This window comes from Convolutriloba macropyga, chromosome 7, assembly GCF_964194025.1.
Source record: "Convolutriloba macropyga chromosome 7, txConMacr16.3, whole genome shotgun sequence".
NCBI lineage: Eukaryota > Metazoa > Xenacoelomorpha > Acoela > Convolutidae > Convolutriloba > Convolutriloba macropyga.
The window spans coordinates 56,617,313-56,637,781 of NC_134474.1; the positions used below are offsets into that span (position 1 = coordinate 56,617,313).

At 33.7% G+C, this 20,469-nt stretch overlaps 1 protein-coding gene across 3 annotated transcripts in view; it reads left to right on the plus strand.

The window, feature by feature from the left end:
* The first annotated feature begins 271 nt into the window (after positions 1 to 271).
* Positions 272 to 20,469, plus strand: part of LOC142343180 (gamma-interferon-inducible lysosomal thiol reductase-like) — a 42,545-nt gene continuing 22,347 nt past the window's right edge. The window contains exons 1-3 of one of the 3 annotated variants that reach the window (XM_075394884.1): positions 272 to 900; positions 14,376 to 14,597; positions 15,515 to 15,571. In XM_075394884.1, coding sequence (XP_075250999.1) covers positions 664 to 900; positions 14,376 to 14,597; positions 15,515 to 15,571 — 516 coding nt within the window. In that variant the 5' untranslated portion in view covers positions 272 to 663. Of the gene's footprint in view, positions 901 to 2,588; positions 2,748 to 14,375; positions 14,598 to 15,514; positions 15,593 to 20,469 lie in introns of those variants that run through there. The other 2 variants (XM_075394883.1, XM_075394885.1) reach the window with 2 other exon arrangements.

Below are 20,469 nucleotides of genomic sequence, written 5' to 3' on the forward strand. Positions count from 1 at the left end.
TGGCTCCCGCTTATAATTCAACGCCCGTACAGGGCTCACCTTTCTCGATCTTTTCACAACAAATTTGAATTAACAGGCTAGCTCGGGGACTCTTCCGCTGATTTAGAAATACAAACAAGAGGACGGTTGTCTTTTTGATATAACGATTTTGAAAACCGATAAAAAATATATGACGTCGCACGTAGTGCTGAAGCTAACAATGCAAACGCTAGTAGTTTGTGCTACTTATTTTAGAGCGTAGACTTCAATAGATAACAATGACGTTAAAACAGAACAGCAGTCATTCATGTATGGTTTTTTCTCTACTGCAAGCATTGTGTATATTAATATCTTTGTGTTTAGTCATTACTTATACTTTCTTCTAACTACTTCCTTCCATATTTTTCTGCTGTTTTATTTCAATTCTCATTATTTTGCAAAGTTATTTTTGATGGAAAATCTTTTCCGCTACTTTCATTGATGGTTTTCTAACCAATTAAACTTATATACTAAACACGAAAAGTAGGAAATAGCACCTAGTTTTTTAAAGTAAAAGTTGAATTATTGACGTGATTACATCACTTTTGATCAAATTTCGAAAAAGATTTTTACACCCTTGATCTCCTACACTATAAAATTTGGCGCTTTAATTTATTCATACAAGATTCGAGATTTCAGGGCATAATGTACTGTAGTAGCAAATCTCTCGTTAACTTGGTCAAACTTTGCTGTGATAGCAGGTGTCATAATATGTCTGAACAAAATATTATATCAGGCGTAACAGTGAGGCACGCTATACCTACGTACTGTAGCAGTACAAACTCGCTCATATCTAAGCAAACATCTGCAATCTCCAAAAGCAACTTGGGCAGAACGCTCTTTATTGTCATAATGGTGCTTACTGTAGCTACTCTCTTTCTGGTAAGAAATTAAACCTCATTTGACTTTGTACTATAAACTACTCTCCATTATGTTTTTTCACGCCATAACTACCCTGGGTTCCGAACTTAGTAAGACCATAGCACGAAATCGTAAAAGTCTTAGACAAAAACCGTCTTATAAGATTTTCTTAAGTATAGTTTTCTATTCTCAAGATAATTTCTGCATTTCAAGGAAAAGAAGCTCGGCAAGGAGGCTTGGCAATGTGTGTTTTCACATGAGGTTTTGACCCCGTTCAACCCCATTCTTAGCTTAATTGTCTGCCAAATGGAGCAGAGATAGCAAATTGTCAAAATAATAAAGATGTTTTTAAGTTCCGAAAAAAAGAATGGATTCACCAATGATGACAGACGGGTATAAGATTGAGGTTTTTTCCACTTCCATTTCAACGGGCAAAAATTGAACTCAGCAAAACATTTCGGCGAAAAAAATGAAGTTAACGGTTTATACAACTCCTCAAGAGACAAATAATATTGAACAGCGTTCAACATCTAAATTGTTGAGGACTGGCAAAGACGAGAATCTTGATTTAGAGTTTATCTTATAATGAACATGAACAGTAAGTTAGCTCCCCTTAATTTTACGAAAAATAATTGATTTTTTGAGGCAAAATTATTAACATAAAATCGTTTTTTGAGAATGATTTTTACACTATTGTTCCCCTACATTATTGGTCTTGCTTGTATATGAATTTCAGATAACAATCAACTAACAAGATACTAAACTGAACACCCAAAGTAAGTTAGCACCCCCCTTAACTTGATTAAACATACAAAGTAACTTACAAAGTAAAACCTCAATTATTGACACAATATTACTACATTTTGCAATCAAAATTTGGAATAAATTTTACACCATTGATCCCTTTGGATAGTGGCTTTGCCTGCTTACAAAATTCAGATCATTCGTATGGGTTACTTACGCATTATCGGAATGATCTGAACCAGATTCACCAATGTAAAGTTGACGAACTCTATCCAAGTTTAATCGTAAAATTATAGTTGTCGCAAGATCACAAATTAATCACAATTTTTCTCTCTAATGTGTAGCACAACCGCAAAATTAGCAATTTTTGTTGATTAAAACTGAAAATATATCACATTGTGCGACAAATTTTGTTAACTCTGAAATTTGAATGGAGTTCTTCAACGTAATATTAGTGTATCTGGTCAGTTACCAATTGAGTTTTTATTTGAATTTACTATGAAGGGAAAACCTCTATTGTACGGGAACTTTATTGTAAAAACTGATTTCAAAATCTGATTTTAAGTTGCAGTAAAACTACCTCAAAATTTGGACTTTTTTATCCTGAGCCCACTTGTGGGGGGGAGGAGCTATATACTCACATGGTTTTTTTTGTTTAGACAATTTTGACCAATCGATAAATGCATCGTAGAGAAATGTGAGTGATATCATTAAAAAGCTCGTCCAGCTTAGATTTCGAAATTAATTTTTTTTGAATTTTCGTTATTATCGAAGAGTTATCGAGGTTTAAAGTTTCATGTGAACACAGGATATTTGGTTCCCTTTTGTTCACATTTAGCGCAAGTAATCTTCGAATTAACATTTTTTTTTGAGATTTCAGGGCTTAATGTACTGTAGCAGCGAATCTCTCGTTTACTTGGTCAAACTTTGCTGTGATAGCAGGTGTCATAATATGTCTGAACAAAATATTATATCAGGCATAACAGTGAGGTACGCTATACCTACGTACTGTAGCAGAACATACTCGCTGATATCTAAAAAAAACATCTGCAATCTCCAAAAGCAACTTGGGTAGAACGCTCTTTATTGTCATAATGGTGCTTACTGTAGCTACTCTCTTTCTGGTAAGAAATTAAACCTCATTTGACTTTGTACTATAAACTACTCTCCATTATGTTTTTTCACGCCATAACTACCCTGGGTTCCGAACTTAGTAAGACCATAGCACGAAATCGTAAAAGTCTTAGACAAAAACCGTCTTATAAGATTTTCTTAAGTATAGTTTTCTATTCTCAAGATAATTTCTGCATTTCAAGGAAAAGAAGCTCGGCAAGGAGGCTTGGCAATGTGTGTTTTCACATGAGGTTTTGACCCCGTTCAACCCCATTCTTAGCTTAATTGTCTGCCAAATGGAGCAGAGATAGCAAATTGTCAAAATAATAAAGATGTTTTTAAGTTCCGAAAAAAAGAATGGATTCACCAATGATGACAGACGGGTATAAGATTGAGGTTTTTTCCACTTCCATTTCAACGGGCAAAAATTGAACTCAGCAAAACATTTCGGCGAAAAAAATGAAGTTAACTGTTTATACAACTCCTCAAGAGACAAATAATATTGAACAGCGTTCAACATCTAAATTTTTGAGGACTGGCAAAGACGAGAATCTTGATTTAGAGTTTATCTTATAATGAACATGAACAGTAAGTTAGCTCCCCTTAATTTTACGAAAAATAATTGATTTTTTGAGGCAAAATTATTAACATAAAATCGTTTTTTGATAATGATTTTTACACTATTGTTCCCCTACATTATTGTTCTTGCTTGTATATGAATTTCAGATAACCATCAACTAACAAGATACTAAACTGAACACCCAAAGTAAGTTAGCACCCCCGTTAACTTGGTTAAACATACAAAGTAACTTACAAAGTAAAACCTCAATTATTGACACAATATTACTACATTTTGCAATCAAAATTTGGAACAAATTTTACACCATTGATCCCTTTGGATAGTGGCTTTGCCTGCTTACAAAATTCAGATCATTCGTATGGGTTACTTATGCATTATCGGAATGATCTGAACCAGATTCACCAATGTAAAGTTGACGAACTCTATCCAAGTTTAATAGTAAAATTATAGTTGTCACAAGATCACAAATTAATCACAATTTTTCTCTCTAATGTGTAGCACAACCGCAAAATTAGCAATTTTTGTTGATTAAAACTGAAAATATATCACATTGTGCGACAAATTTTGTTAACTGTGAAATTTGAATGGAGTTTTTCAACGTAATATTAGTGTATCTGGTCAGTTACCAATTGAGTTTTTATTTGAATTTACTATGAAGGGAAAACCTCTATTGTACGGGAACTTTATTGTAAAAACTGATTTCAAAATCTGATTTTAAGTTGCAGTTAAACTACCTCAAAAATTGGACTTTTTTATCCTGAGCCCACTTGTGGGGGGAGGAGCTATATACTCACATGGTTTTTTTTGTTTAGACAATTTTGACCAATCGATAAATTCATCGTTGAGAAATGTGAGTGATATCATTAAAAAGCTCGTCCAGCTTAGAATTCGAAATTAATTTTTTTTGAATTTTCGTTATTATCGAAGAGTTATCGAGGTTTAAAGTTTCATGTGAACACAGGATATTTGGTTCCCTTTTGTTCACATTTAGCGCAATTAATCTTCGAATTAACATTTTTTTCGAGATTTCAGGGCTTAATGTACTGTAGCAGCGAATCTCTCGTTTACTTGGTCAAACTTTGCTGTGATAGCAGGTGTCATAATATGTCTGAACAAAATATTATATCAGGCATAACAGTGAGGTACGCTATACCTACGTACTGTAGCAGAACATACTCGCTGATATCTAAAAAAACATCTGCAATCTCCAAAAGCAACTTGGGTAGAAGGCTCTTTATTGTCACAATGGTGCTTACTGTAGCTACTTTCTTTCTGGTAAGAAATTAAACCTCATTTGCTTTTTTACCATAAACTATTCTCCATTATATTTTTTCACGCCATAACTACCCTGGGTTCCGAACTTAGTAAGACCGTAGCATGAAATGGTAAAAGTCTTAGACGAAAACCGTCTTATAAGATTTTCCTAAGTATAGTTTTCTGTTCTCAAGATAAATTCTGCATTTCAAAGAAAAGAAGCGCGGCAAGGAGGCTCGTTAATGTGTGTTTTCACATGTGGTTTTGACCCCATTCAACCCCATTCTTAGCTTAATTGTCTGCCAAATGGAGCAGAGATAGCAAATTGTCAAAATAATAAAGATGTTTTTTAAGCTCCGAAAAAAATGGATTCACCAATAATGACAGACGGGTGTAGGATTGAGGTTTTTTCCACTTCCATTTCAACGGGCAAAAATTGAACTCAGCAAAACATTTCGGCCAAAAAAATGAAGTTAACGGTTTATACAGCTCCTCAAGAGACAAATAGTATTGAACAGCGTTTAACATCTAAATTGTTGAGGACTGGCAAAGACGAGAATCTTGATTTAAAGTTTATCTTATAATGAACATGAACAGTAAGTTAGCTCCCTTTAATATTACGAAAAATAATTGATTTTTTGAGGCAAAATTATTAACATAAAATCGTTTCTTGAGAATGATTTTTACTCTATTGTTCCCCTACATTATTGGTCTTGCATGTATATGAATTTGAGATAACAATCAACTAACAAGATACTAAACTGAACGCCCAAAATAAGTTAGCACCCCCGTTAACTTGATTAAACATACAAAGTAACTAACAAAATAAAACCTCAAATATTGACACAATATTACTACATTTTGCAATCAGAATTTGGAATAAAACTTACACCATTGATCCCTTTGGATAGTGGCCTTGCCTGCTTACAAAAATCAGATGATTCGTATGGGTTACTATTAGCGGAATGATCTGAACCAGATTCAACAATGTAAAGTTGACGAACTCTATCCAAGTTTAATAGTAAAATTATAGTTGTCGCAAGATCACAAATTAATCACAATTTTTCTCTCTAATGTGTAGCACAACCGCAAAATTAGCAATTTTTGTTGATCAAAACTGAAAATATATCACATTGTGCGACAACTTTTGTTAACTGTGAAATTTGAATGGAGTTCTTCAACGTAAGATTAGTGTATCTTGTCGGTTACCAATTGAGTTTTTATGTGAATTTACTATGAAGGGAAAACCTCTATTGTACGGGAACTTTAGTGTAAAAACTGATTTCAAGATCTGATTTTATGTTGAAGTAAAATTACCTCAAAAATTGGACTTTTTTATCCTGAGCCCACTTTTGAGGGGGGAGGAGCTATATAATCACATGGGTTTTTTTTTTGTTTAGACAATTTTGGCCAATCGCTAAATTCATCGTAGAGAAATGTGAGTGATATCATTTAAAAGCTCGTCCAGCCTAGAATTCGAAATTAATTTTTTTTTGAGTTTTCGTTTTTATCAAGGAGTTATCGAGGTTTAAAGTTTCATGTGAACACAGGATATTTGGTTCCCTTTTGTTCACCTTTAGCGCAATTACTCCTCGAATTAATTTTTTCTATAAAAAGTTCAATTCAAAATTATCTTTCACGCTACAAAATGCATCAATTTGTTGTTATTGATAGACGAAAGTGATTAAGAAGACTACTTCTGGTCTCATAGGGAAACTTTCTATGAAAAAGTTTGCAGTCTATTTGAGAGTTTTTTTAACTCTCAAAAGTTTTTTTTAATATGAAAGTTGACTATTCTTTTTTAAGAGAATAGTCACCTTTCATATCCATTTTCCGTTAATGACAAACATCATTTACAATCCAATGATGCCCAATGGACAAAAAATTAGCTTTCAAAGAATCGCTTATTTTTTTGGCTTCGAATCTGAGTGTTCGTAATTTTCAATGAAATTTTCATTTCATTTTTGAGAATTTACTTAATTTTTGAAGTCCTAAACCATAAACACATTGACTAAAATTGCAAAAATCTTTCTAAAGAGCGTTAATTGAACCTATCTAGTGCTATGAGTGGACAGCTAATGGCTGTTAAGGCTTTAAAAAAAATTTCGAAAAAAACTTCTGAGCATTAGCCGATCCTAAACTTATTTTCGCAAACTGTATGTCAGTCTCCATATTGATAGGACCCTCAACTTTTATACTGCAACCAAAATCATTTGTCTACTGTTTTATCTTCAATTATTGGATTTATGGCATCGATGAGACGAGTTTTCATATATTTATTCAATTTTTAGGGTATTTTTTCATAATTTTGTTTCCTTCTGGAATCTGATCAGATTATCCTATTTTTGATAGTTCGCATTGGCTCAGAGAAGACGTTAAAAGAATCATGGATAAAATTTTCATAGAAAAACTTGTGGATTGTATGGCTTTGATGGTTTTTTCTCGCACTTTTCTAATGAATTTTTAGTTTGTGCCTGTATTTGTTATTGTTTTCATAGTCAAAAGACCTATTCTGATGCTCTATTGGTAACTGGCCAACAAAAAACAACATTTCCTTTCCATCGAGGCATAACTTAGCGTATTTAATGAATTCCGTTGTACGCTATTGATTTCACTGTTGTTGATAATAGAGTTTTACTGAAAGATTTCGTGGCTTTAAAATATTTGTTCATACTTCTTGATTTTTTGAGTCTTATAGTTACAGAAATAAGAATCTTATCGTTGTTAAAAAAAATAACTGAACATAGAAACGTTTGTACGGTGAAGTTCAATTTTTAATGGCTTCCTCAAATTTGTCTCATTTTTTTGTTAATTTGCTGTTTTTGCTGTTTTCTTTATTCTTTATCTAGTCGTAAAATGCTGAGAGTTCTCATAAGCTTCTACTTGAGGATCTATTGAACAATATTACTCTATGCATTGAGTTCATAGCAAATAGTTTAAAGTTTGTGATATTATTCGTTTTCTTTCGTTTTTTGTTTTTTGTATAGTTTTTTGTATATTTTTTGTTGTTCTTATCGTCAATTTGTAACTTATTGTCATCATTGAGAGATTCCATTCAGCTCCTGGTATTACAATAAGTAAACTTTCTGTTGATATTATGTTGTAACTGATGTTTTCTTTGTGGGACAATATGCGTCTTCATAACTGTTTTGTGAGTGTCAATATTTCTGTTTTTATTCCTCTTCTTTTACTACATTGGCGTAATAACAGAGCCCAATTATTTTCAAATGAGGCCCAAGTCAACTTATTTAGTCGTTCAGTATAAGTTCAGCTCAATTAGTATAGATAACAATTGAAATAAAAAAAACAATAATTAGATGATAGCTAATGATTTTAATTGCTTCAATAATTTGTGTTTTCGCAGATCGTTTGTATTTTTTGAGCTTTTCTGCATCTTTAGTCCGTTTCTACGGCTTAATCTAACTAAGACAGTTCCTATCATTTTCTTAAGGACTTTTTAGTAAATTTATCTTGAATTATTTTGTTAAAAGCTAATGATTATTAAGACGTTTGAAATTATTTGGTTTAAGAAATCCTAATAGATTTTTCAATTTCGACGAGTTATTTTTTTCCTTTTACTTGTTACCTAGTCTCATTAAAGAAAAGTCCCATCTGTTGTATAGCTAAGATTTTTTTTAAAAAATGTGCAGTTGAAGTTTTATCTGATTGCATTTTGGCGTTGTTTACTAGGTGCATATACATTTAGATATTGTGTTTTTGCCGTTAATTTTTTTATTTTTGCTTATTTTGTTTCTTTTTTCTCCTAGTTTTTATACTGGCTGATCTTGTGAACGCTGTAATGAGGCATGGAATTATGTAATTCAAGTAGTAGTTTGGGTGCGAAACAATTTTTTAAAACTCAAACACCTTTTTGGTTATCTCTTCATTTGGTTGACAATTAAGTCAAAAATGTAGATCAGCTCGGGTCGGAAATTGATGTGCGAACGCATATTAACGATCCTCTTTTTATTTGTAAAACTCAGGGGCGCTAACTTAGTTGCGATGTTCAGTATTTTAGGCGCTTACTTTCAAATCAGATTTCAGGCGCTAATAACTCTCAAGTAATATAACCCTGTAATAATTATCTAGCCGTGGTGACCTTGTCCCCCTCCCCCGTATGTTCCCCTTACGTTTGTCCCCCTCCCCCGTAAGTTATGCACCCCCGATACTGCAGAACATCTACCATAACAAAGCAAATCATTATGCATCAAGTATGGCACATGCGTCGAGGGGAGGTGTAAATCGTATGCACCAAGTCCTCAATTACAATCCGAATAATTGAATGAATTCACGACTCAACTCTCAACAGCTTTTTTAGTGGAAACCTCTTTAGTGAAAAGAAAACGTTTGTTAAAGAGAAATCCCCTTTCCCCAAACACCATGAGTTTTAAGTGTCAAAACCAGTTACAGCATGTTTAACAACTTCAAACTACGCGTCGTTAGAACATATATATCATTTTTGACGCTTATGAAAAACGGTTATTTAACTGACGGACACGGAACTATAAATTAAAGAAATGATTAAAATTGGTGGCGTTAAAGTAAGTAAAACAAGTAGCCATATTATAATATCATTGATCAATCTTATACTATTGACCCGTAGGACCCGCAACTAAAATTGTTTCTTGAGTCTACAAAGCGATATAGTGACAAAAAAACAAGACAATTGAAGACAAATGAATGCAATATTCAAATAATCAATACACTACTTTGAATACAAATACTCACTTTTAGTCACACAATTGAATAAACATTGCTGCACAAGAGAACTGATGTGACTTTTTGTTAGTCGTTAGTGAATGATGATTCAGACAATAGAAGACATAACCTACAGTTACGAGCAAAACCGGAAAATCCATTATTTTATCGGGAACAAATACCACCAAAGTAAACAAAAAACCATTGTATAATAACCGAAACCACCAACAAGTTTTCCTTTGTTTTATTAGCAAGCTGATGAAACCTTTCGTTATTCTGACTAAAATCCAAATCGACAGTAATTTGAAAAGGGCCAAAATTGCAGAATCTCTTCATGTATTTGAAAGTAACTAGTTTTAATGCTATGAATATCATTAACTATCAGCTTAAAACAGCAATTTTCTTTGCGTTCGCCAGTTTAAAAAGCCATAAGGATCTGTTAATGATAATAAGTAATAGTACTGCAGAAGAACATCGAAAACAGGCAAATTACAAAACAGTGCTAAACTTTTACAAGGTTATGCATTGACATAGACAAAAAGACGCCGGCAAAACCCAAAAATTCACTAATATTTAGCTCAAAATAAATACTTCAGACGCGTAAAAGCCGTATGCTATCAGCTGAAAAACCTTACAAATTGACTCAAGACACGTTAGAAAACCTGCAATGATTGCCATTAATGAGACTACTACAACAAAATAATAAAAGAGAACAAAAATAGGCAAAACTCAAAACTGATTTATTTACTGAAGTAGTTGCTGAAGGATTTGCTTTTTTGGTTAGAATAGTAGATTAGATTTAAATTCAGAGGGTAGACGATACAGAAAATTTTATACAGAATATTAAGTTTAATCACTTTACCACCATGGACACCATACGACTCTACAAGAGATGCCCAGAGAAAAAAAACCTGCAATACCTAATAAAACATCTTTTATCCAAACAACGTGGTTGTCAAAATGTTACAATGTTCCGACGTGATCAAAATTACTGCAGCATCAAAACAACGGACTTCGAAAAATCGAAAAAAGGGTTAGAGGATCGTCAGAAAATCTACTCTAAAATAAAATCTAAATCATCGGTCATTTGAGCCAAATAACCCCCAATAGCCACTGGAGAATGGCGAAGTTCGAAAAACCCCTCAATTAATTTTTTTTCATTTGAATGGACTTGTGAATGATGCCACTGTCAATTCTCTACGATAAGTTTATCCATTGGCCGGAATCGTCTGACAAAAAAACCAGTTGAGCAGAGTTTTTTCTTTCACTAGGGTGGGCTAGCAGCAATAATAGAAAAATTTGTATTTGGAAAACTTGCATCTCATGCAGCACCCTACCAAATTTTGCAATTTTTGTTGCTATTATTAGACATTTTTAATTGCTTCTCTAACGAATTTTGTAGCAATTATGTTAGTCCTGTCGGTCTTTTTATGCGATTTTTGTCTTGACCAATTTTTCCTCTGAACCATTTCACTTTTCGTTCTCAAAAACGGGATAAACAGGTAGACCCCAGAGGGCTTTGATTGCTCTTAGAGCTTTTCAGCTCACTATTCTCAATGTATGCGATTCACAGAAACTTTTTTGCAGACATAATTATGGTGTGAAGGGCGGCTCTTTGAGGTTGACCCACATCCCCCCACAACCTCTAACCCCACCCCTTATGAACCCCCTCTCACTTCGCCCCAGTCCCCGCCCCTGCACATCGTTCAGGCCGTAAGGGCCCCCAATGCAGCCAAAAAATGGGGGGATGAACATTGGGGAGATGATAAAATCCGAAATCCTACAAATTCATTTATCATGCATTCAACATCACTACAATCAAGTAAATAACACGTGAGTTTAAAAGAAGTAAAGGTTAGAAAAATCTGCATATAATCACCCAGACTTTCTGGAGTTCATCGTGAACAGCATAGCAAACAAAATTCCACGCAAAAGGTTTTAATATGACTTTGCAGAGTCACCTAAAGTTGCATAAAAACACGTGGAAAATTATAAGGCGGAAAATTTGCAGTGCGAGAAGTTAAAACGCCAAAAATTCTTATATGCACAGCCACAATTTAATTTAAATTTTCGGCATTTTCAAACTTGTATTTTGCGAAATTCAATAAAGATTACGTAAATCTGCAGAATTCACTTCGAAATTCTGGCCTAATATCTCTTTGCTACGCGATTCTCGGTAAAGATCAGAAGTGATTATCTGTTCGAGTGCTCACACTGTGAGAGTCCTACTGCTAATCAAATTTTGTTTGAACATTAGAAACAACAACTGTATTACTGCAAACTTGTTCAGTTAAAAAATTTTTCGAGATCAGCCACAATTTAATAATCGCCAATTGTGACCTAACCTAAACACCCAAATAATCGTAAAAAAAATAAATGACTTGTTTGGGTTCTTTGGGTTGACATCATTTCGGTTAGATATTTGAGATGCATTAAAAAACATTAAAATTTTGAAGCGTAAAATTATTGAAACCATATAGACAAAAGTTTCCAGAAACGGTCCAAAATAGTTTTTGAATACATTCATAAAACATCACTGCTCTTTGAAAATCATCAATTTTATAAGCCCAGTCTTCGAAACTGAAAAAAAAATTATAAATTTAGAAAAGTAACTAGACTGATAATTTTGACTGAACAATTTTTTGATACCAAAATGAGAAAAGAAAAGTTGCCCTCAATTACAAGCAACTTTTAACCTACTTTTGAACATGCAAATTTTAAGTTACGTTAAATATTTTGTTATTTGATGAACGTTAATTTTAAGACGACTAAATATGAGTGCTTTTTACATTCTTTGAGTTCGCAAATTGTACTGACACATCTTTGAATGTTTTATCGTAATATTGATTGAGAACGCTTGTCAAGTCTGAAAAAAAATTCATTGAAAGATGTTTTTTTACAATTTAAAACATGATTTCAACATTTTCAAAAAAACTCCCGAGTTCAACTTTAGCACATTTCTTACATAATATCAGTTCATTTCTTAAAACTCCAGCACATTATTTAACACCTTTCTTACAAAAATTCAACACGGCAAAGATTCAGCTTTATTTTTACATAAATTCAATGCATATAAAAACAGGAAAACTGAATGCTCTTAGACACATATAGCGACGAATCCAGTTTTTTGTCTTTAATAGAGTTTTATAGTGAATGTTAATTATACCCACATAATGTGAAGAGTGAGCCAGCTGACGAAAATAGCATTTCGGATAATTAGTGCCACAAAATTAATTTTTTTGTAATTTTTGCTTTAAACAGTTTAATGTTTGAAAGAATAACGTTTACTGCTGCAGTTTTTCAAACAACCCAAGACCAAACTGCGTTTCGAGAACACACTCCCTTAGATCAGGAAAAATTTGGTGTCTCTGTAATTTTGTGCATCTCCAATTTTGCTCGTACAATCCGTGACAAAATCAGACTGAAATTGTCAAGAAGCAGTCTGTCGCATGTACTTGAACTTCTAATCGCAAACTGCTACATGCGTGAAAATGTAGGTGGAGTATCTGTGACACGAAATTAATGTTAGAATTTGTCATTACGATAGCTTCTCTGATCAACATAGAGCAGTTTTTCTAAACAGTTGACATAAGTGATTCAGAATCAGTTCATTGTTGAGATCGATTTCAAAAACCTCCCCGGCTTAAGATTTTCTGCTTGTTGAATGCTTGGATTTTTGTTCAATGCTTTAAAATTTGAGTTAAACGAAGTCTAATAAAAAGTGCAAAAATTCAAACTAAAAAAAGTGGCGAAAAAACTTTCCAAGGATCAGTGTTGCGCTCATTTCTTAGCTTTCACATCGCAGATCTCGAAAAACACCGACGAGAATTTAGTGAATAATGCTGATGACTGGAATTTTCCCGTGATTCAGTGTTCAAACGTTACAACCGAAATAGTGGCGGACTCAGTTTTATTGTGATCCGACGAAAACCGAACGGCGATAATATTTCAATTAGTTCTGAGTGCACTTCAAATTATTTTTTTATTAAAGCACTAATGAATCACAACTAAGAAAATTATTTAAGCTTTTTTGAGGAAAAATGAAGCATGATTTTTCTGTCATCACAATATATTTCAGAGAAAGCAGAAAATTTTTATGAGAGAACATTTGTTTTGCGGGGGTCCTAACGCAACTCATATTACAGGATACTCCATAGACGGGTTCATTGCAAGATTCAGTTTTCATTGTGTTAATTGAACATCTTATAAAAACAGATCATTGACGGAGTGTAAACTAAAAATTCTTTAATAGGGTTTGCATAAAGCAAGAGATAATTGAAAAGTTTTCCAAAGAGTGATTGCTGGTTTTATAACGAGTTCGACCAGGGAAAGGCAAATAGTTGTCAATGTTTTTGACTTTGAAACTGACAAATAAGAAAACAGATACTTTAACTCTGTTCTGGAATTCTATTGTTTTACAAAAAATGCAATGGATTTGAAAGTTTTGGCTCCGCGTTTCTAACCGTCTTGTCTTCACCCGTCCAACTTTTTGAATCTATTTTTTAAATTGGAAAAAAAATATTTTGCTTTCAGAAGAGCTACTAGTACTTATAGAAAATGATAGGCTCAGTATCTCTAATGCCTAGCTATAATATCCCATATACCCAACTATATGATCTGAATTGATCAATTCTCATTTATACGAAACTAGAACACTATTGTTTTCGAGGCAGAAAGCGTGAACAAAGTTTGATTTTCTTCATTTCTTATATTTTTTTTGGTATTTTTTGGTATTTTCTTAAATTTTGGTCTATATATAACCTGCGTAATTTGCATAGAGATTGCAAAACGGAGGACGCAGTGAATCTAAAATTGATACACCTTGATAAGAAACTAAATAATGACAAATCCTGGTAATATCTTGACATTGCACTTGCTGTGCAAACATCGAGATATGTGCAAACATGCAAGATCTTTGCATATGGATATCAGGAAATAAAACCTTGGCAAGATAACCAAGAAAAATTAATTATGGCAAGACATGGCAGACAAGCCACAATGTAAAAATTATTATAAAATTACTAATTTTTCTTGCCTCTTAAATGTGCCAATTCGAGACTGTTTAACGTATCGTAATTCATCTTAACCAGTTCCCATTCAACTATAGGTTGCCTTCCATATCTTGGGTGTCAGGTCCTTCGACCTGTTGATGCAAGACCTATCAGCAGCAGACAGCAACTGGACGTGCTCCACTTACATCAAATTGACGGTGTTCTTCGAGGCCGGATGTCCGGATTCGAATCATTTCTTTTCCTATGTGCTCACTCCACAGTACCAGCAGTTCTCACCCGTGTTGGGACTGGATTTGATTCCTTGGGGCAATGCTCAGGTGTGTAATTGACATAGACATTAATTAATAAATACATGCATAGCAAATAAACTAAGTGGACAACCATATTTCATATAAAAGATGAACTCTTGGAAAGTTTCAGATAATTTGCTTGTTTGTTGTTAAAGCGTGGAGTGGTCAAATTAGGTGCTAATACGCCAGGTAGTTGGATAATATAGTATTAATGTTGTGTTTCCAGAACAAGGAGAAGAGAACACAGCCGGTCGCAAAGTTATTTACTTAGCTTTACAGATATCATCGGTAGAGCCACCACAGTTCTGTGAGAGCACCAAAATGCTTTTTTTGCCTCGCCAAGTGGTGTCTTATAGATACCAATAATTATTATAATGCTAATATGAGATAATAATTTGTTAACAAATATTTGAATATTAATTGAAATGGAGACTTCACATTTTTTTGTAAAATTTGAAACTTGAATGAAAATAATCGCGTTTTTAATTCTCCGAAATTCATGAGGCAATATTTCCAAAATTCTTAAAGCAAACAAAAAAGATTTTGCTAATTTCAAGTTCATACGACAGTCTTTGACCAGGGTTGTTATTTTTCTCTCTGAAAATTCTACTTGCGGTTTTTCGTGCATTTTTAAATGCAAGCAGGTCTAAAATCCCGTTTAAAATTCCACACTGAAAATTTTGAACCAAATTTGATACTAATTTGAACATTCAAATTTGTTAATTAGATTTCTCAAATAAATTACGTTAATCGGAAAATTCTGATTAGTCCGAAACAACACTTAATCTGTTTCCATAATGCAGGGTGAAAAATAATCAGATATGCAAACGTAATCTGAGCTGAATTCCTTAGCTAGGCGTCTCATTAAACGATCTTCATAAATCGGAAAAATAAGTTCAAATCATCAACAACTCAAATCGCTATGGTCGTTATGTGTGTTTTAGAGTTTTTCAGTGGGCGATGACGAAACTGCCTTTGTGAGTCAACATGGCCTACAGGAGGTGCGATCCAACACGTTCCTGGCATGTAACATTTCGTTAAGCAGTATAATAATAAGAATTATTATATAATTGTTCCGACCCCACATATAGTGGTGGGCGGACGACATGCTTAACTTTTTTTGTTCAGTCATTTTAGCCAATCGATATATTTATCGAAGAGCGAGATGAGTGGTAATACTGGAAACACCATCAAGGATATAGTTTAGAAAAAAATAGTTTTTTAAAATAAATTGTCTTTTTCCAGTAGTCATCCAGATTTCATATTTTGCAACCATTTGAATTTTAAGGCCAATTTTGTTCACAGTTTATGGAAATTTTAGGTCGACTTTGTTCAACCATGTCCCTAATTTCAACATTTTTGATATTAGTAGTACTAAATTGATATTCTGACTATTCCTGGTCCAATCATGGTCTTTCAGAAAAAAAAAGATTTGAATGCTAATACAGGTTTTTAATTGCTCTGAAACGAAGTTTGTAGTAATTATATTAGTCCTGTCCGTCTTTTTTATGAGATTTTTCATTTTTTCGTCTGACCCATTTGACTTTTCGTCATTAGAAACGGGATAAAAAAGTAACCCCCAGCGGGCATTAAGTGCTCTTAGAGCCTTTCAGCTCTGTTTTAGCTCAAACTGTTTTGGAGACTTATACTTATGGTGTGAAGGGCGGTTCCGAGAGGTTGAAGACATCCCCACTGTTGACCACCCCCACTTCTGCCCCCCAACGCGCTGTTGCCCCCACCACACTGTTGCCCACCCACCTCCCCGTCAGCCCCCGGTGCCTCCCCCATTTTTTGAGTTATTTCAGCCCTAGGTGTCAAGGAGTCTCCCCTATGGCTTTATAATAGGTTACTGCATAGTTTTTGGTGGTAGTGGAATGGTTTCAACATTTTAACATCCCGAATTTTAACATTTTTGACAAAATTTGCAAATATTTTCAATTCTGTTGACATTTATTTTTCTTTATACACGTCTTTCCTATAGAGTTTGATAATAATTTACTGCAAAATGGATTTTGGCAATGGATTAGTTTTCAACTTTTTTATCACAAATCTTAGCAGTTTTTTTAGCGCAACTTCCATTTTTTGTTAAATATTTTGACTAATTTTTAAGGTTTCTCCAGCCTCAAGAGCCACATAACCTCCTCTGGGGTTTGATTATAGGTTACTGCATAGCTTCTAGATGTAATGGAATGTTTCTCAAGAATTTAATGTAAGAAATTTTTGTAAAAAAAATTTGCAATTTTTTCCAGTTTTTTTAATCTTTTTGAATTTTTCATCGTTTTTTGCGGCACCAGGGTCTTAGAGACCTCCTCCAAAGTTTGAGCAATTTCAGAGCCTGCTGCATAAGTTTTGTAGTTATTGGAGTGGTTATCAATATTTTAATGACTCCATTTTTGCACTTTTTTGATAAAAATTTATTTTTTTTTTTCAAATTTTAGGAAAATTATTACAATGTTCAATGTTTAAGTATCATTATGAGCCAGTGAAACTATATAAGGCTTGAAAAAGGGATACTGGATATTCTTTTGAGACAATGAAATGGTTTTGAAGATTTTAATATCTTTAAATTTGGCAAGACTTTAATAAAATTTGCTATTGTTTTCAAAAATTTTGAATAATTTTGTCCCTTTCTGAGTTCACTACTGACCAAAGATCATTACTGACCAACGAAGTTTTTCAAGTCTTGCGGATGGGCTACTTGAAATGACTCCAAAGACAAAAAATAGTTTTGAACATTTTTACTGCGATATCTGGAAGCTTTTTTTTTAAAATTTTGCAATATTTTGCAAACTTTTTAAAAATCAGTATTATATTTGATTTATTTACTATCACGGCTAGAAAAAAAAAGTTGCAGAGGCAAAGCAAGCTAAAGCTAGCCTCACTAAACAGTGGCTATCTAGTGATGAAGCCAATCGCTCACCTGTAGTTTGAGAGCAATTCACCCGACTTTAGTCGGTTATGTTTTGGCTATAGGATCAATTTTTTGACATGCAACAAATTTCTTTAATTTTCTCTCTTCTCCGGTATCTTTGACGCAACGAAAACAAAAAACATTATATGTGATTTAATGGTGCAAAGATACAGTTGCCTGAATTTTTCTGTGGTCTACTGATTTTATTTTGACTTTGACACTCTGTTTTCATTGAAACTTTCAAATCTTGTGAAACAAAACCCACTTTTTCAACTGACTATAACTTTTTATTGGGTGGATAAATTTTTTGTTTCTGGCAGCCAATAGTTTTCAGTTTTGTCTAAACCATTAAAACCAACTGGAAAACTTTGGTCACTCATTAAATGCTGTTAAACGAAGTTTGTAACAATTATTTTAGTCCTAGAGACTTCCTGCTCACCAGTCTCCGAGTGTGCGGTTCGCCAACTGTTTTGGAGACCTATATTTATGGTGTGAAGGGGGTTCTTAGAGGTTGAGAAGTTGATAACCCCCCCCCCCCCCCAACATTCCCACACCAGCCCTTCACATCGCCCCCATCCAATCCCCACCACAGCAAATCATTCAGGCTGTAAGCACCCCATGCAGTCAAAAAGCCCCTCCCACCGTTGCCCCCACTGTTGCCCCCTAGCCACAATCAGCCCACCCCGGTGCACCCCCTTTCCCCACAGCGCTCACGTTATCCCCCTTCAATTGAGCGAAAACTGGACTCACAAAACCGTGGCCAGCTACTGACGAAGCCAATCGCTCGCCTGTTGTTTGACAGCGTTTTGCTCGACGTTATTCCTTTATGGTTATCGTTTTCAGTCGAGCTGTAAGTTAGCTTCATTAAAACAAAATCCAATTGCACGTGTAGGCAGAACCTTTTATTTCAAAATTGCTTACGCTTCTTGAATTAAAATACTTGTTTATTGCATAAAAGTCCGACCCCGCTCATCCAAATTTTTGGCATAAATGTCTACCAAATGAGGAAAAGATAGAAAACCACCCAAAATTCAATAAATATTCAAAAAAATGTGTAAGAACAAAAAATTGCTTCCAACGCAACTAACTCAGTGGAATAAAAAAGGCCGCATCAAATTGATGAGATCAGCCATTATAAAAAAATCGAGGTCAAAATAGCTTCCGATAAAACTTAAACCAAAAAAACTTGCACTTCACTAGTAAAGGTATCGAACACTCCATAATAGGGCTCGGTAACAAATACAAAACAAAATAACAATTTGCAATGTTGAAAAATTGGCGTATAATATTAAAAACAATTAGGTTCAAAGTTATGGAAACCATTCGATAGCAGTTTAAAATATCAAACTTGTTTATGGTCACATACGCTTCTAGAGGAAGGTACTAAGACCTGTCATATTCCAGCTTTTGGTACGGTTAGAAAAAGAGCAATCAATAGAGAAAACAAACAAAAAGTCAATTGAAACCTGAAAAAAACGCTGCTAAGCCAATTTTGCCGCTCAAAATATGTTCAATTGTGAGCCTTCCCCGAAATACTAGGTAACAAGTAGACAAGGAAGAAAAAAAGGGCAAAATGAAGTAAAACCTTTTGTATTTTTCGCAAAATAATTTTTTTTGAAGTCATGAAAGCCTTAAGCTACAAAATGAAAAAATAAAATAGTTTCTATTATTCGTCCAGAGGCAGCGCCAGAGACATGTAAATTTTCAGAAAATCTCTTCAGCTAGTATAATCCTAACGAAACCTGTAAAAATATTGGACTTTGTACGCTTGCACCTTCCCTTAACAACAATAATGGCATATGTGACCTCTGTTTGACGAGACTAGACAACAAATAGACAAAAAAGAAAAAAGAAAAAAATACGAAGTTAAAATTGTTTTCGCTGATTTTTTTAATATCATGAAAGTCATCAGCTATCTACTTAATTCAGATTATAACCTCAATTGTTTCTCGATAAAAATCAAAAACACTTGTCATTATCGGGTAAGTTTCATACGACTAAAAGGACGAAGTAAAAACGATAGTTAAAGACAAATGTAAAAAAATTCAATTAAGTTCTTCGAGAAAGGGGTGTTGAAGCCGTTAAATCCGTAATTTATGCCTTTCAGGTCCTTTATATGTTAAATTTTGACTTATTTTGAAAGCCAATAATCCAATATGTGAAGTGTCAACAGTGAGATAATAACACCAAACGAAAAAAAGAGGAAAATGGGCCAATGCCTAAAATTGAAAAAAAAATGTGATATTTAGTAGTATCAAAGCCAGAAAACCATATCTTAACGCGTAAAAAAGCAAAAAAGATTACGTTTTAACTCAGTAGAAAGAAGAGGAAGAAACAGAATTCTTTCTTTGCTTACACTAAGCAACAAGTTGACAAAATTAAGAGAAAAATAGTGGCAAAGTTCAATAAGCCTTTTTTATTTAAAAATCAAACGTTTGAAAGTCAAAACGACCATAATCTTTCGTGTAAAGAAACTAGATATATTAATTTTGAACTGTTTAGGAAACCATCTATACCCATCAACAGTGAGCTTCGATTTGACTTGTTCTGTTCCTTAATTAACATAAAAAAGATCCTTTTTTCAAAAAAAAAGACCGACTGATTACAATCCGTATTATTTTTGGGTTGTAACAGTCCGAGATTGCACCAAAACCAACCAGCTTTGCTACTGCTGTTGGTCTACTAAGAAGAAGACTCAACTGTTTCGAACGTTATAGATCTATATAACCTGTTAGTTAAAAGGTCAAAAATAAATTATCCGTTTTTGATAATCTTAAAAATAGCAAAATTTCAATTCCAGACCACTCTCAATAGAAGTGGAAGTAAAACTAACTCCATTTGTAATTTACAAGGATTGTTTTAGTTTTCTTTGGGTGTGTACTTCCAGCAAATTTAATCTTTGGGTGTGTACTTCCAGCAAATTTAATCAGATTTAATTAAAGAATCTTTTTTCAGGCAATTTTTGATTGAAAAGGCTGAATTTCGAAA